The sequence below is a fragment of the Triturus cristatus genome, chromosome 6, assembly GCF_964204655.1.
Source record: "Triturus cristatus chromosome 6, aTriCri1.1, whole genome shotgun sequence".
Lineage (NCBI taxonomy): Eukaryota > Metazoa > Chordata > Amphibia > Caudata > Salamandridae > Triturus > Triturus cristatus.
Genome location: NC_140589.1, coordinates 868,694,766 through 868,710,354, shown reverse-complemented (window position 1 = coordinate 868,710,354; position 15,589 = coordinate 868,694,766). Strand labels below are relative to the sequence as shown.

Here is a 15,589-nt window from a genome sequence, read left to right as displayed (position 1 = left end):
CTAATCTGAGAAATTGGTCAAAATGAGCTCGTATCCTCTGGCAGCTTTCCTTTCTTGAGACTGCAACATTTGTAATACTCAAGAAGGCAGGGACCAACTAAGTGTTCACCCTGAATAGTATGGCCGTATCTCCTTGAACACCTTTATAGAACTCTAGTGGTATGGTATCGCCTGCTGCTTTGCCCGAAGGCAAGGCGGTAAGGGCGGCCTCCAATCCACCCATAGTAAGAGCTGTTCAGCTCAGATACCTGGCCCTCTGTTGCACAGGATAGCCTACAGATCTGAATGTATTCCGTCAAACCAGACTAAAAAAATCTCTTGGGGCTGACTGTAATTCCTGACATAGAATGAAAATTGCTCCATAATGGCACACGGGTGAGAGTAAGTAAGCCTTATTTGATGCCTTTGATAGATTCTGTAGTGGATTTTGCCTGTCAGAAATTTGATTGGCCTAGACTCTCCTCACCCTATCCTCATTGTAAAGCTGCGTTTTTTTTTTTTTTTTTTTTTTTTTTTGCGCATAGTATGTATCAAAAGGGGAAAGATGGCGATCTGCTATCTTTCTCCTTTGCCCTCGCCCTAGTAGAAATCTTAATCTAATTTGCTTAAGATCTAAGGCTTGTTCGTTCTGCCCTCCCTAGAGTATTCCCTGAGCATGCAATGTTTTCAACTCAAATAGCTTGTCGTAGTATCCTTAACCCTGTTTTGTTTTAAGGTGAATTGGAGCTTAATGCCCCAAATGTATGCTTTTGTTGTATCCCACACTATCGGTGGTGTGGCCTTACCAGCATTGGCTTCAATAAATTCCCTGACCCGGTTGCTTCACATGCTGCTTTTTGCAACCGGGATGGTCCATTTCTACCTCTTGGTCTCAAAGTGCTTTAGGGGCTACATATTGTAGGGTGAGATAATGATGTGTGGATGCATGAATGGGAGTGTCTCAAACCTACAAGAAACCAGAGTAGTGGCAACAGGGCTCTGCTCTTAGTCCAAGACTGAATGCTGTGTGGTCTAGGACAATAGGGCTTTCAAAAACAAGTCCAAGATACCGGGCAGTTGAGTGCCTTTTGGGTTTCCACAGCCCATCCGGTAACAAAGCCCGGAACTCTAACTGAAAGCTAGGCTAGCCAGAATGTTAGAACGGACTACTCTAGGTTTATTTAATTTTTGTGGTTATGTCCCTCGTCCTGTGGAGATCCTACATCACTTTTCAGACCAGGTAGTCGTTTGCTACGTCATGTTGACGGTTCATGTTCACATGAGCTCGTCTTCATGTGGCAGACCGCAAAGAAAAGTGCAAATAAACTTGTACGCAGCATAGGCAAGCCAGGAACGAAGCCTTGATAGTACTTCATTGCATGTGATTCTGCCTTGTCGGATTCCAATGCAGTCGTTAAATTTGGTGTCTCCTGGACTTCGCTAGATTGATTACTCCTCGGGTACCACTAGCAAATGTATAATAACTATTAAGGAACTGCTAGGGATTCCTACTCTAGAAATGCAATAGATTTACTGGGAGAAACGGTCAGTTATGATATTGGCACCTAGTCCTTGGGATGCTGAAAACAATATAAGAGTTTTTAACTACTGTAATTGAAAAAATCCTTACCGGAGCATCTCCTGAAATACTTTTATTTTTTTTAAGATGTTCCACTCTTACACACAGTTGACCCCTTTCTATTACAGTGTAATACGTTGAAATGGGGTAAATCATTTCAGACCACTCTAAATACATTAGTACTTTGATAAGAAGGTGAGTTTAACTGTTTAAACCCACCTAGTTACGAGAGAAGTTGATGGTTGTATGCCTGCATTTTGGGCGGGGGGTGGTACCTTTGTGCCATCTTAAAGGAAATAACCATATTGAGTAAAACTTGGTCAAAACAGGGCAACAGATATTCGTTCGAATAATTCTATATCGTTTGATCAATTTAATGCACACTAAAGTTCATTTAGACTGTAGAGCAAATCAAAGGGTAATTGATGAATATTAAAATGAGTTACGGGAGGGGATGCATAGAAAGAGCTCGGAAGAGGCATACCATTTTCCAATATACATTGGAAAAAAATGCCATACGGTGTTAAAGCAAGGTGAGGTTCCCCGGCGAGGTCTGGTTCTTGGTCCAAATTGATCGCACATGTACCTCCCCAGCCAACTAAATCTTAAAATACCACTGGGCCTGCAAAGATCTCCTAAAATGTGTTCTGCGGCGAGTACATCACCCTGGCCCGCATTGGCAGGAAAGTCATTCTTCACTGTATAGCCCCACTGCCGTTGGTCTGAATATCGCTTGGAGGCTGTCTAGAATTCAGACCACGGGCATCGAAACCTATAGTATTGTGCATTTTAAGAGATCTTCTGCAAGTTAAACGTTGAAGTTTTCTTGTGTGAAATTGTACTGTTTGCTTCCGATAGGTGATTATGCTTGTTGGATTACCTGGAGCGGGAAAAAGTACATGGGTCACGAAGCATGCAGAAGAGCATCTGGGAAAATACAACATCCTCGGAACAAATACCATTATGGATAAAATGATGGTAAGGTTTCAAACACTAATATGAATTCTGGCATTTTCTGCTTACTGAGATCATGCATGTACATCCCGTTTGGAACACTGAATATGAACTCTGCCACCAGTCAGTAATGGTTTCGGATGAGGAGCTACTGCTGTTTATGAATGTGTTAACCAGATGCCTTTAACTATAATGTGGATTTTAAAAAAATGCTGTTTTACAGGTTTCTGGATTCAAAAAACAAATGTCTGACACCGGAAAACTGAATACATTGCTGCAAAGGGCCCCGCAATGCCTTGGCAAATTCATAGAGATTGCAGCTCGTAAGAAGCGGAACTTCATACTAGACCAGGTATTTTCAGAAAACTTGCGTGTTAAACGCAAACATTACATTTTTAATTATACTCTTATAGCCAGAATGAGCAATTTGAGGTTTAAGCATACGCAAGTTGCGTTGGACACATTAATAGTAACTGGTATATTCCTATGGGAATAGCCTTCATGTGATCATTAAGTGGTCTGTAAGCTAAGGCCACATTAGGTTTATGAAAGTCTTGCAAGTTGTGTTAAGTTGTTGTCACTGGCTAAGCAGTAAGCTTTCTTTTCCTCCCCAGACAAATGTGTCAGCAGCTGCTCAAAGGAGAAAAATGTGCCTCTTTGCAGGCTTCAAACGCAAAGCAGTTGTTGTATGCCCAACAGATGAAGAATATAAGCAGAGAACACAGAAGAAGGCAGAGGTGGAGGGGAAAGATCTTCCTGAACATGCCGTTCTTAAAATGAAAGGTGTGCATAATTGTACTAAAGTACAAACCATTATTCTGCTAAACCTGGCTCATACACTGAAGTGTAAGGTGCCACCAGAAACTTCGCCATTGGGTAGAACAGTGGTGGAATTTTGGATCCAGCGATATACGCTGTTTGTAAGCACGCATGTGGCAGTCCCACTGAGCAGTTTCAATGGTTTATAATCGTGCCTAAAAGGAAGTCTTACCTCTTGGGTAATTTGTACTTGCTAGAAAGGTAGCAGTGCCGTAGCTAGTAATTTGACTTCTATAGGCACTGGGGTGGTGGAGAGATTCTAATAAGCTAACCATATTACCGTCCTTCATTCAATTAGGGAATTTCACTCTTCCTGAAGTTGGCGATTGCTTTGATGAAGTAATATATGTTGAATTGCCAAAGGAAGATGCACAAAAACTCTTGGAGGAATATAAAGAAGAAAGCAAGAAGTCTCTCCCACCAGAGAAAAAGCAAAACACTGGCAACAAGAAAACTAACAAGAACAAAGGCGGCAAATCTCCGTTCAACAGAGGGGGAGGTGGACCTAGTCATGGCGGTCAAGGTCACAGAGGACGAGGTGGTGGAGGAATGTATAATATGCGTGGCAACTTTAGAGGAGGTGGTAAGTACTTTTTTTAGTGTTACTAGTGGTAGTATGTTTTACAACTATAAAGTAGTATTGGATGTTTTTAGAAGTAAGCTGTTTGAGACCTAGTCTTCTACTCTTAACTTTTGATCAGAAGTTGTCTAAAGTGTTTCTGTTCGGGGTGTGCAGAGAACAAAGTTAGAAGACAAAATAGCAACAGCATGTTTGCAGATGTGGGTGCGCAGAGGAAAATCTTAAGTTGGAAGCAATGGGTATATTTAATGTGGGTTTGAGATGCAGTTGTTAAATGGTAGATTACTGTTTGTGTTTTCGTGTGTACCCTAAAATCGGTGAAGCTACAGATAATGGGGATTGATGCATGTTTTGGGGGGGGGGGGCGGGGGGGGGGCAGTTGATGCACATTTATGCTTCAGCAGGATACTGTTTTGGCAATTGATGGCACAACAATTTTACTTGCACACAGTCAATAGCTAGATCGATTGCTTTAAATTGGATAGTTATCCTTCCTTCAATGCTGACTTAATTCCATATTAATCAGTCCCAGGTAACCGTGGTGGTGGATATAACCGGCGAGGAAATCTGCCACAGCGAGGTGGTGGTGGCGGATCTATTGGGTATCCGTACCCTCGTGGACCCGTGTACCCTAGCAGAGGTGGTGGAGGCGGTGGTGGATATTCTGGCCGAGGAAACTACAGCCGAGGAGGCGGAGGAATGCCCAGCAGAGGGAACTACAACCAGGTAATGGACTAGAAAATGGTCTTGCTCCCCTTTACAAGCCACAAAGAGCTTTTGAAGCTGGAGGTTGAAGATTGCACAAACCTTTGTGTGACTGAACCATACAATGTATACCTGACAATCATTGCTTCATTAGTCGCTAGGCAAGGCACTGGGTATGTTAGAATACAGTTATGGATGATAGTGGTACAGAGAAAAATTTGCTTCTCTTGCAAGTCTTACTATATAATCCTCCATAAGCTACTCTTAGTTAAAATTACTACATTACACTAGTGGACAGTCCTGCTTCATTCCCTGGCCTTGTTCAAAGGTCTCCAATAGAGTACCTTTTCCCCTAACTTTGGTTAATTGTATAGTGCCATAACCATAATGGGTTAACTGCATTTAAATTTGAAGTTTGGTACCATTAAATGCTTATTAAGCCTTTGCGTCCACTGTCGTTAGCGGTGACAGTACTGCGTGTTACGGTTTACACTAATGTGGCAGATCATGCTTACATTGGTTTAGAATCTCCTTCACTTGCATTCAGTATGTAACCCTTGACCTCAGTTTTTTTTTTTATATTGGGTGTATGGTGGCATTTGCCGTAGACTCCTGCACCATGCCCATAGTCTGTTAATTGGACTGTAGGTGCCAGTTATTTCTGCAGCTTTTTAAACACACAACAAGGTGTGGCTGAGGAACACCTATTTGCCTCCCTTTCGGACAAGGCTGGAATAGCTAGCTACTCCTATGGCTTATGAAGCCTTTGTATCTTCTGCATGCAAAGCCAGTGTTATCCGACTTGAGGTACAAATGGTCTGATGGAAAGCAGATGTACAAAAGTGTGTATTAGTATTTTAAATGTATCTAGCGTGCTCATCCCTGAGGCAAAGCAATTTACAGCGAGTAGCAAGCTACTCCAGAATTTACGGCTGGTATTAATCCAGTGATAATGGGATATTGATGGCAGGGACTCTGCTTGTGTAGCCCCCAAGAGTCATCCCATGGGGTGTTCTGGATCAGGATCTGTTTTTGTCCATGTTACATTTGAAGCAGTTCTTTCCCATCCATTTGGCAACGTCTGACATGCAGCTGGAGAAGTAGTTTCTGGTAGTGGTGCTCGTTTCAGTGAGTGAGGATATGAGGAGTCGTCTGCATAGAAGACAAAGTTGATGTCACGGGTTCTTATGATGTGGGCGAGAGGTTCCATGTAAAATTCAAACAGGGTAGGACTAAGAGCCCTGTGGAATTCCCCAGACTAGCATCTTGTTTTCTGAGGTGAAGTAGAGAGTGTCCTGTTGAAGAGGAAGGGAGGGGGTGATATAACTTGGGGCTGGCCCTTTAATTTCTGATCCGTGAAGTTTGGCAGTGAGGGTGCCAGTGAGACAGTTCTATGCTGTCGAGCGTTAGTTTCTCCTGTCCATGATTGGTTGGATGTAGCCTCTTCCTCAGAGGACTGTTTCTGTGCTGTGGTTGCTGCATATCCCTGACTGGGTAGTGTCCAGGAAGTGGTGCTCTTCAAGATGGGTGGAGAGTCCCTTGTTGATTTTTCGCCAGGACTTTGACTGGGAAGGGTAGGAGCCAGATAAGATGGACCTGTTGCTGAGGTCTTTTGGGTTTGACAAGGGTTTCTTCAGCAGAGCACTGACTGGTATTTCCAGCTGTCTGGGAAGTTTTAGATTTACTGTGTTATGGGTGCATTTTTAGAAAACTAATCTTTTAGATCACCTGCATTTTTTTGGTTAATGCAGATTTTAGCTTTTTCTACTCAATGAAAACCATTATTTTAGCAACGTTACCTTGTTCGCTAGTACTTCACGACTGGCCTGAATGCCGAGATTCTAGCTATTTTAATATCTGATTTGAAATTGCGTGTGAGCTATGTGTATCATTTAGTATTGGAGTAGATAAAACATGTACTTTTTGATAGAAAGTGGATGTTTGTGCTCCAATTAGTGTAGGTCTGGGTCATCGCTTTACATGTTTTCCTTTTTCTCAGTGATTAAGTCCCTTCTCCAAAAATTCATCTTACAAAATTGCTTTGGTGACGAAAATAATTGAACAAATTCAAAACATTTTTATATATACACGTGTGTTTAGATTTTGAGGGTGTGGAATTTCAAGGATTACACCCATAGGAAGGTTAAGCACAGATGCACCTCTAATTTGGGGAACAGCATATTTCACTACAATCTCGTTTAAGTTAATTCACTTGAGCAGGGTTCCCCAACCTTTTCTGCAATAGCTAGTTTTGTCAAGTGAAACTCATCTTGCACTACTAATTTGTAGAGTTTTAATACTGACCACGTCAGAATATTGCATTAATGCCCACCATATGCTAGATTACCAGCCGTAGTCACCGCAGTGCATCAGACATGGTTCCCCTGCAGTAGCGTAAAATTGCGCATGGGCATCCACTCCATCCTCAGATTGTTTTTTTCCGCCATTGGGTTCGGATGAACTTTTTTCCGCTCCAGCAGAAAACTTCTAGCAGTCGCAACTCTCAAATGTATAACTCGACGTCGAAATCCCATCGGACCGGATCCGGGCGCGGCTGATGGAAAGGACACCCTTTAAAAAATGCCCCCAATGTGGAGCAAATTTCCTCATAGTGATCACCACGAGGTCTGTAATTTGTGCCTCTCACCAGACCACAACGAATCCAGCTGCCCAGCCTGCGCCGCATTCCGTTCGAAGAAAACTATCCGAGACCGAAGAGCTCGACGCCATATCATGGCCAAACCGGTCCCGGAACCAGAAGACCTCTTTGCACAGGATGTCCCCGACGACGACTCCGAAGATCTCCAGATCAAGTCCACAAAGAACCTGCCGATCTCACAAAATCCAGATCGGAACCAAAAAAGTCGGCACCAAAGCCACCTTCGGACACTGAGGAACTTTTTCGGCCAGATCCAAAGCAAAAACTGATTTACATAAATCCTAAAACCGGACATGTCACAGCGGTGCCGTACAAGAAAAGGAAGCTGGACACAACAGCTCCTCCAAAGGAGGACTGTGCCACTTCACCCATACGTCCTTCCTCTCCTACATTACCTCCTATACCTTCCCACCGCCTTCGCCTCTTCCATCTCCTTCTCACACACCACTTCCACGGGATGATGATGATTTAGGGGGAGAGGGAGACCCGGATTTCTTTACTGATCCCTTTGCACTCCCGGACACAGCACCAGTAGATGACTGGACTTACCCTATGCCTGATCCCACTCCATTCCCCTCAAAACCCTCCCCTCCTGATGACCATTTAGGGTTTGGTCAGCTTTTAAACAGGGCGGCACTGTTTCACGGCGTCACCATGCACACAGACGCACCTGAGGAAGATTTTCTCCTCAAGACCTTTGAGCAGTCACAAAAGACCGTTCACAATCTACCCATGGTTAAGGGAGTGATGAAGCACGCCACTGAGGTTTTTAAAGACCCTGTTGGGGCCAGCGTTCTCAACCCCCAGATCGGAAAAAGTACAGACCGGCACCACATGATCCTGCGTACATCAAAACGCAACTCCCCTTAGACTCTCTGGTCGTGTCAAATGCCAGAAAACGGGCGAACTACCAAACAACCGGAGACACGCCGCCCCCCGACAGTCTAAACTCTTGGAGGCTTCCGGCAAAAGGGTTGCCGCACAAGCTGCTAACCACTGGCGTATTGCCAATACACAAGCCCTATTGGCTCGCTATGATGGGGCTCATTATGATCAACTAGAGGACCTTTTGCAGCACCTGCCAGATCAATACAAATCACAGGCCAATGACCTCATCCAAGAGGGTAAATTAATATCAAATGCCTCCATCTAATGTGCATTAGACGCAGCGGACAACACAAGCGTATTGCTTAGACGCCACACATTGCTACGCATTTCCGGCTTTAAGCCGGGAGTACAAACGACCATTCTTGCTCAACCCTTTAATCAGGAGGAACAATTGTTACTTACCTGTAAACAGGTGGTTCTCCAGTATTGGTGTCTTTCATAGATTCACATGCTTGAATATTCCCCGTCGTCGGAGTGGGAGTCCCACGGTAAATAAAATAGCAATATATACATATATATATGTAGTAAAATATATACATAAGTAATCATATAATTAGTGCATATAGGTGTAAAACACACATAGTGTACCTATAAGAGAAAAACTCCATAGGAATACAATGGAGAGAGACAAAAGACCTTTGTAGTCTATCTCTGTCATTATGTAAGTCCGAACTCCAGCCAATCAGGCGTCAGCCCCTCTCTAGAACCTTCTCCTCAGAGCTTCTCACCTCAGATTTTCGTAGCACAAGAGTGACTGTAAAGTGCATGAGGAGAAGAGAGCCTCTGAAGGGAGGAGGGAGGGTCGCATGTGAATCTATGAAAGACACCAATACTGGAGAACCACCTGTTTACAGGTAAGTAACAATTGTTCTTCTCCAGTATTAGGGTGTCTTTCATAGATTCACATGCTTGAATATAGAATAGCTAGCAGTAACAATCACCATTGTTTCCATGCCAAATAGATTCAACATATATAGATAATCAATCTTCTTATGCATAAAAACAGTATTGAACAACTGTAACATTGTAAATGCATAATATATATGGAAACAATATGGAGGCGGGAGGAAGAGGCTCACCTTACTTAAAAAGATTGCGCAGCACTGCCTGTCCCACCGCAGCATCCTCCTCGCTTAAAGTTGCTAAGCAGTAGTGCTTAGTAAACGTGTGTCTGGTCGACCACGTAGCTGCTCTGCAGATGTGTTGCAAAGATACTCCAGCAAATAAGGCAGTAGATGATGACACTGCCCTAGTGGAGTGTGCCCTCACTGGAGACTGCAGAGGTTTATTTGCCCTTTGGTGGCAGAAGACAATAGCTGCCGAGATCCAGCGTGCAATCGTTGGTTTAGTAACCTGACGTCCTTTATGACAGCGTCCATAAGCTATAAAAAGTTGATCGGATTTCCTGAAAGAAGCTGTCTTACTGATGTAGAACTTAAGACACCGCTTGACGTCCAAAGAATGTAATCTTTGTTCTGCAGGTGTCTGAGGATTGGCAAAAAAGGTCTTTAATATTACTGGCTCATTAATGTGAAAGTCAGTAGGCACCTTGGGTAGAAATGATGGATTGGTGCGTAACACTGCAGCATCCGGTTTGAACTGCAGGAACGGAGGTTTGATGGTAAAAGCATGGATGTCACTGACACGACGAGAAGACGTTAGTGCCAGAAGTAGAGCTACTTTCCAAGTGAGATATTTTAGGTCGGCCTTGTGAATGGGCTCAAACGGAGGTCTCATCAATTGTGCCAACACAACGTTGAGGTGCCACAACGGAGGAGGACGCCGAACTGGCGGAAATTTCCGGAATAGGCCCTTAAAGAATTGGCGGATTATTCTTGAGGAACAAAGGGAACTTGATCCATCTTGCCGGAAACGGGAAATGGCTGCTAGAAAAACCCTTAGGGTTGCATGCGACAGTCCAGAACTGGCTAGGTGCAAGAAGAATGGTAGCAATTGCTCTGCCGTGGAATGTATCGGATGAACTCCGTTAGCAGCACACCAATGGCAGAATCGTTTCCATTTAAACTTGTACGTTCTGATTGTAGAAGGTGCTCTAGCCTGGGCCAAAATATCCCTACAATCCTGGGGGATGTCTAGGTGGGCGAACTCATGGTGTTCAGGTTCCATGCTGATAAGCTCAGTGAGGAGGGATTTGGATGACAAATTCTCCCTTCGCTCATGGTAAGCAGATCCGTCCGATGTTGCAGGAGGATTGGCTGGCATTGGGACAGGAGGAGCAGTTCTGAGAACCACGCTTGCCGTGGCCAGCGCGGGGCTATTAGGATCAGGTGGCAAGGCTGTCTCCTCATCTTCCAAAGAACCCGAGGTATGAGGGGTATTGGAGGAAAGGCGTACGCAAATAGATTGCACCAGTTTATCAAAAGGGCATTCCCTTGTGATTGCTTGTGGGGATGCCAGCTTGCGTAATTTCGGCATTTCCGGTTCTCCGGCGTGGCAAAGAGATCGAGTTGCGGACGGCCCCATAGTTGGAATATCCTCTCTAGAGTGGGTTGGTGTAACTCCCACTCGTGGGTCGACGAGGAGGACCTGCTCAGGGAATCCGCTAGGACATTGGATACTCCTGGCAGGTGGACTGCCGTAAGCAAGATCTGATGACTGAGAGACCAGTCCCAAATTCTTTGAGCTAGCCTGGAGAGACTTGGGGATCTTGTTCCGCCCTGTTTGTTGACATAGTGCATACAGGTTGTGTTGTCTGTCTGTATTAGCACTGACTCTCCTTGGAGCAAAGGCAGAAACGATTTTAGAGCCAGAAAAATCGCCATGAGCTCCAACCTGTTGATGTGCCAAGATCTTTGATGTGTGGACCATCTTCCCTTCACAGAGAGATCCTCCAAATGAGCGCCCCATCCTTCCAATGAGGCGTCTGTTGTGAGTGTTCTGTCCGGTGGCAGCGACAGAAAGGACATGCCTTCCGTCAAGTTGGCTGGAATTGCCCACCATGCGAGTGCTGACTTTATCTGATCTGTGACACATATCATGTCGTGGAAAGATCCCGTTACCTGACGCCACTGAGCATCCAGAGCTTCCTGGATAGGACGTGTCCTCAGCCGGCAATGAGGGATCAAGGCAATGGATGATGACGCCATCCCCAGAAATGATTTCAATAGTCTCACAGAAACTGACTCTCTTGATCTGATCAGAGCCACCAGTCGCAGCATCTTTTTGAGACGCTCCTGGGAGAGGAATGCCTTCGCCGACACAGTCTCCAGAGTTGCGCCCAGGAAATCTCTTTGTTGGTACGGATGAAGTTGGGATTTTTCCACATTTACGGACAGGCCTAAAGAGCGAAACACGTTCTGGCACAGAAGAGTGTGTTGTCGCAGGTGAGTGCTTGACTGAGATTTCAGGAGAAAATCGTCCAGGTATGGAAATATTTGCACTCCCTGGAGGCGCAAATACGCTATTACTGGAGCCAGTACCTTCGTGAACACTCGAGGGGCTGAGCGCAGGCCAAATGGTAACACCTTGAATTGGTAATCGTGTTGACCCACTCGAAAACGCAGGAACTTTCGATGCCGCTGTAAAATAGGGATATGAAAATAGGCATCCTGGAGATCTATAGTCGCCAGAAAATCTTCCTGCAAGAGTAAGCGCAAGATGTCTACCAGCGTCATCATACGGAAGGATTGGCTCTTTATATATTTGTTTAGTGCTCTTAGATCGAGGATGGGCCTCCACTCTCCGTTTTTCTTTGTGATCAAAAAGAACCGGGAATAAAAACCTTTTCCCTTCTGAGACACTGGTACCAGTTCTATAGCTCCTTTTTGCCTTAAAAGTCGGACTTGATGCAACAGTTCTTTCATGTGAGCTGGTGGCGGTCCGGAGGGTGGAGTGGGAGGAGGGAATTTGGTGAATTCTAAGGCGTGTCCCTTCTTCACAATGTCCAAAACCCAACGGTCCTTTGAGATGGAGGACCATTGGGAAAAGAACAGAGAGATTCGACCTCCAACCTTGTCTGTCCGGGAAGAGTCACTGTCTCTTTGATGCGGATCCTCTGTATGAGGATTTTCCTCTATATGACTTGGAGGTTTGCTGCCGTGATGTTTGCTGTTGCTGTCCATAAGAGTAACGGTTGGACCCTTGATTGTAAGGTTTGTATTGTTTATTGTCTTTTCGAAAACTTGAGGAGGTGCCGCGTCCGCGTGCACCACGAAAATTACTCCGCTGAAATTGAAGGTTTCCTAGTGATCTAGCTGTTTCAGTGTCTTTCTTTATGGACTGTAGAGCTTCATCGACGTGGCTCCCAAATAAAGACTCGCCGTCATATGCCATGTTTAAGATCATAGACTGAACCTCCTGACGAAAGGATGTAGATTTTAACCATCCTTGCCTACGCAGAACAGCCGCTCCGGCAAGCTGACGGAAACCCATGCAGGCGATGTCCACTGCACAATCGATTATTTCCGCCGATGCCGCTTCTCCCTCTTGGAGCAACTTCATTGCCTCCAGTTTAGATGGCTCTGGTAACTCCTGAACCACATCCGAGATATCAGCCCAAACTTGTCTGTCATATCGTCCCAGGATGGCCAAGGCATTAGCTGCTCTAACCACCGTAGAGGCCATAGAAGAGAATTTACGCCCTATGGCATCCATCCGACGTCCGTCACGATCCGGAGGCGAGGTGATAGAAGATGCCGGATTTTTCGCCTTACGTTGCGCTGCCTGCGTAACGACCGACTCAGGTTTAGCCTGACCCGTGAGGCATGCTGGGGTTCCTATCGGTGCCTTATATTTCTTTTCCAATCGAGGCACCTGAGCTGGCAAGGTATTCGGTGTCTGCATTAATTTCTTGCCTTCTTCCCAGATAAACTCAACTATGGGAATAGCATGAGTCTGTTTGTAGGGTTGATTCTTGAAATCATAAAGGAAGCAATCTTCCTCCCTGCGCTCCGTTGTTAACTTAAAACGGTGTGATGCCCTTTCCATCAGTTGGTGAAAATTGGCTATGTCCACTGGAGGTGAATCCCCTGTTACTATTTGTGAGGGGGATGGTGTTTGTGCCTGGTAATTGTCCCACTCCGCCATATCATCATCATTGTCATCTACATCCCCATCATCATCTGGGATTTCACCCTCTTCTGGGTCCTGAGGGCCTTCCTCTACAGGCTCATAATGAGGCAACACCCTTTCCGGAACCTGTCGTGGAGGTACAGGCGGCATCTGTGGAGCAGGATTTACAATAGGTACCGGTGGAATAATTGCTGGAATCACCGGGGTTGACGGAACCTCTGAACGTTGAGGGGATAGAGGGAACCGTTGGTTGTAGTCGTCCAACCTGCGTTGGAGATTAGTAATGAGCGACAGAGGAAGAGTCGCCGTTTTATGCTTCGGAGGGGCCTGGTGTATAAATACCGGATCCTCATCCTCACTACTGACATCCTGGCACTTAATAACCAAGTCGGATGGACTTTGTGCCGTTCCGAAAGACTCCGGTAACCCCTCGGATTCCTGATCCGAATCTGTAGCAAATAATGGTGAGGGAGGCTGTGCAACTCCCAAAGGAATATTATGTTCCTGGCTCTCCAAGCCCACAGTAGGAGGTAATGGTGTCCAAGAAACTCCTTCCCTTCTTGTTTTCTGGGTAGTCGCCACACCGCGTATTCGTACCCTTACGAATGTCTGTGGGGATGTACTCGTCGACGGAGCCGTCGTCGAAGGAATGATGGTCGACGGAATTATCGTCGACGACGTCTGTGGCAACAAGATTGCCGTCGTCGGATTCGCCGTCGACGAGGTCGCCGTCGACGAGGTCGCCGTCGACGGAGCCGCCGTCGACGGAGCCACCGTCGACGGAGCCGCTGCCGACGGAGCCGTCGTCGAGGTCTTCGTAGACAAGGCTTTCGTCGACGGAACCACCGTCGACAGTGTCGTCGTCGGGATCTTCTTTTTCTTCGCCGACGGAATGGGCGTCGACGAGCTCGACGACGTCTTCGTCGACGACACAGTCTTCGTCGACGGAACCTTTACCTTCTTCGTCGACGTCGAAGTAATGGGCACAACAGAAGTCACTGCCCTTGAAGAAGTGATGGTAATCGTCGACGAGGATAACGTCGACATAACGCTCGTCGATGACGAAGCAGCTGACGTCGTCGTCGGGGTCACCGTCGACGAGGTAGAAACAGCAGATCTCGTCGTCGGGAGCATCGTCGACGAGGCTGACAAAGTTTTCCCCGAGGAATAGGAAGTAGACGCCTCAGCAGCCTGAGAACAGTGTCCCATAGGCGACAAAGCAGTAGGTGAAACCACAAAGGTGGCAGTTGTCAGAGGCAAAGCCAGCTTCTTTTTCTTCAGGAAAGGAGATGGTAACTCCTGCACACTACTGCGCTTAGAGGCTGGTTGAGAACGACCAGAAAAGAGACTTTCCACATCAGAGGGAGAGTTATCCTTGTCCTTCAGTCTCTGTAGCCATAAAAGCAGGCGGCCTTCTCTGTCCTTTAGAGTTTTTGTAGAAAAAGTTCTACAAAACTTACATTTTGCCACCTCATGGTCAGGATATAAACAGTAAATACACTTACTGTGTGGGTCCTCAGAGAACAAACGCAGTTTTCCACATGAAGAGCATGGTCTAAACAAAGATTTCTTACTAGAAGACATCCTCACTGACAAAACTGAGCAGAGCTCAGGGAGACTCCCTGTCACACGACGTGCGGTAGAAAATCTGAGGTGAGAAGCTCTGAGGAGAAGGTTCTAGAGAGGGGCTGACGCCTGATTGGCTGGAGTTCGGACTTACATAATGACAGAGATAGACTACAAAGGTCTTTTGTCTCTCTCCATTGTATTCCTATGGAGTTTTTCTCTTATAGGTACACTATGTGTGTTTTACACCTATATGCACTAATTATATGATTACTTATGTATATATTTTACTACATATATATATGTATATATTGCTATTTTATTTACCGTGGGACTCCCACTCCGACGACGGGGAATATTCAAGCATGTGAATCTATGAAAGACACCCTAATACTGGAGAACAACTATTCGGACCCGCAGTAGACACTGCATTAGAAAAAATGAAGAAAGATAATGAGACTGCCAAATCAATGGGAGCATTGCAGTCTACTCAACCCAGAGGCTCCTTTCGTCGCTCCTTTTATAGAGGGGCTTCCAAAAATGTGGGAACAGACACCTCTTCCACCTTCAAAACATCAGGTCAAACATCCCCTAACGGAGGATATTTTAGAGGTTACAGGGGAAACCATACTAAACGACTAGTACGGGGCAACAACACCCGCACCTCTCCAGCCACTAAACAGTGACTTACCACCACTCCCCCCAGACCATTCCACTCCGGTCGGGGGAAGACTTCCATCACAACAGACAGGTGGGTAAGACAAATTATCCAGTCTGGCTACTGCCTCGAACTTATAAACTGCCCCCCCCCCCCCCCACATACCACCCA

At 45.7% G+C, this 15,589-nt stretch overlaps 1 protein-coding gene across 1 annotated transcript in view; it reads left to right on the top strand.

Annotated features, from left to right (window-relative positions):
* Nucleotides 1-15,589, top strand: part of HNRNPU (heterogeneous nuclear ribonucleoprotein U) — a 58,553-nt gene that overhangs the window by 25,358 nt on the left and 17,606 nt on the right. Inside the window, exons 8-12 of the mRNA XM_085611459.1 lie at nt 2,417-2,536; nt 2,736-2,864; nt 3,127-3,295; nt 3,630-3,914; nt 4,438-4,637. Of these exons, the coding sequence (XP_085467585.1) occupies nt 2,417-2,536; nt 2,736-2,864; nt 3,127-3,295; nt 3,630-3,914; nt 4,438-4,637 (903 nt within the window). The remainder of the gene's footprint in view (nt 1-2,416; nt 2,537-2,735; nt 2,865-3,126; nt 3,296-3,629; nt 3,915-4,437; nt 4,638-15,589) is intronic.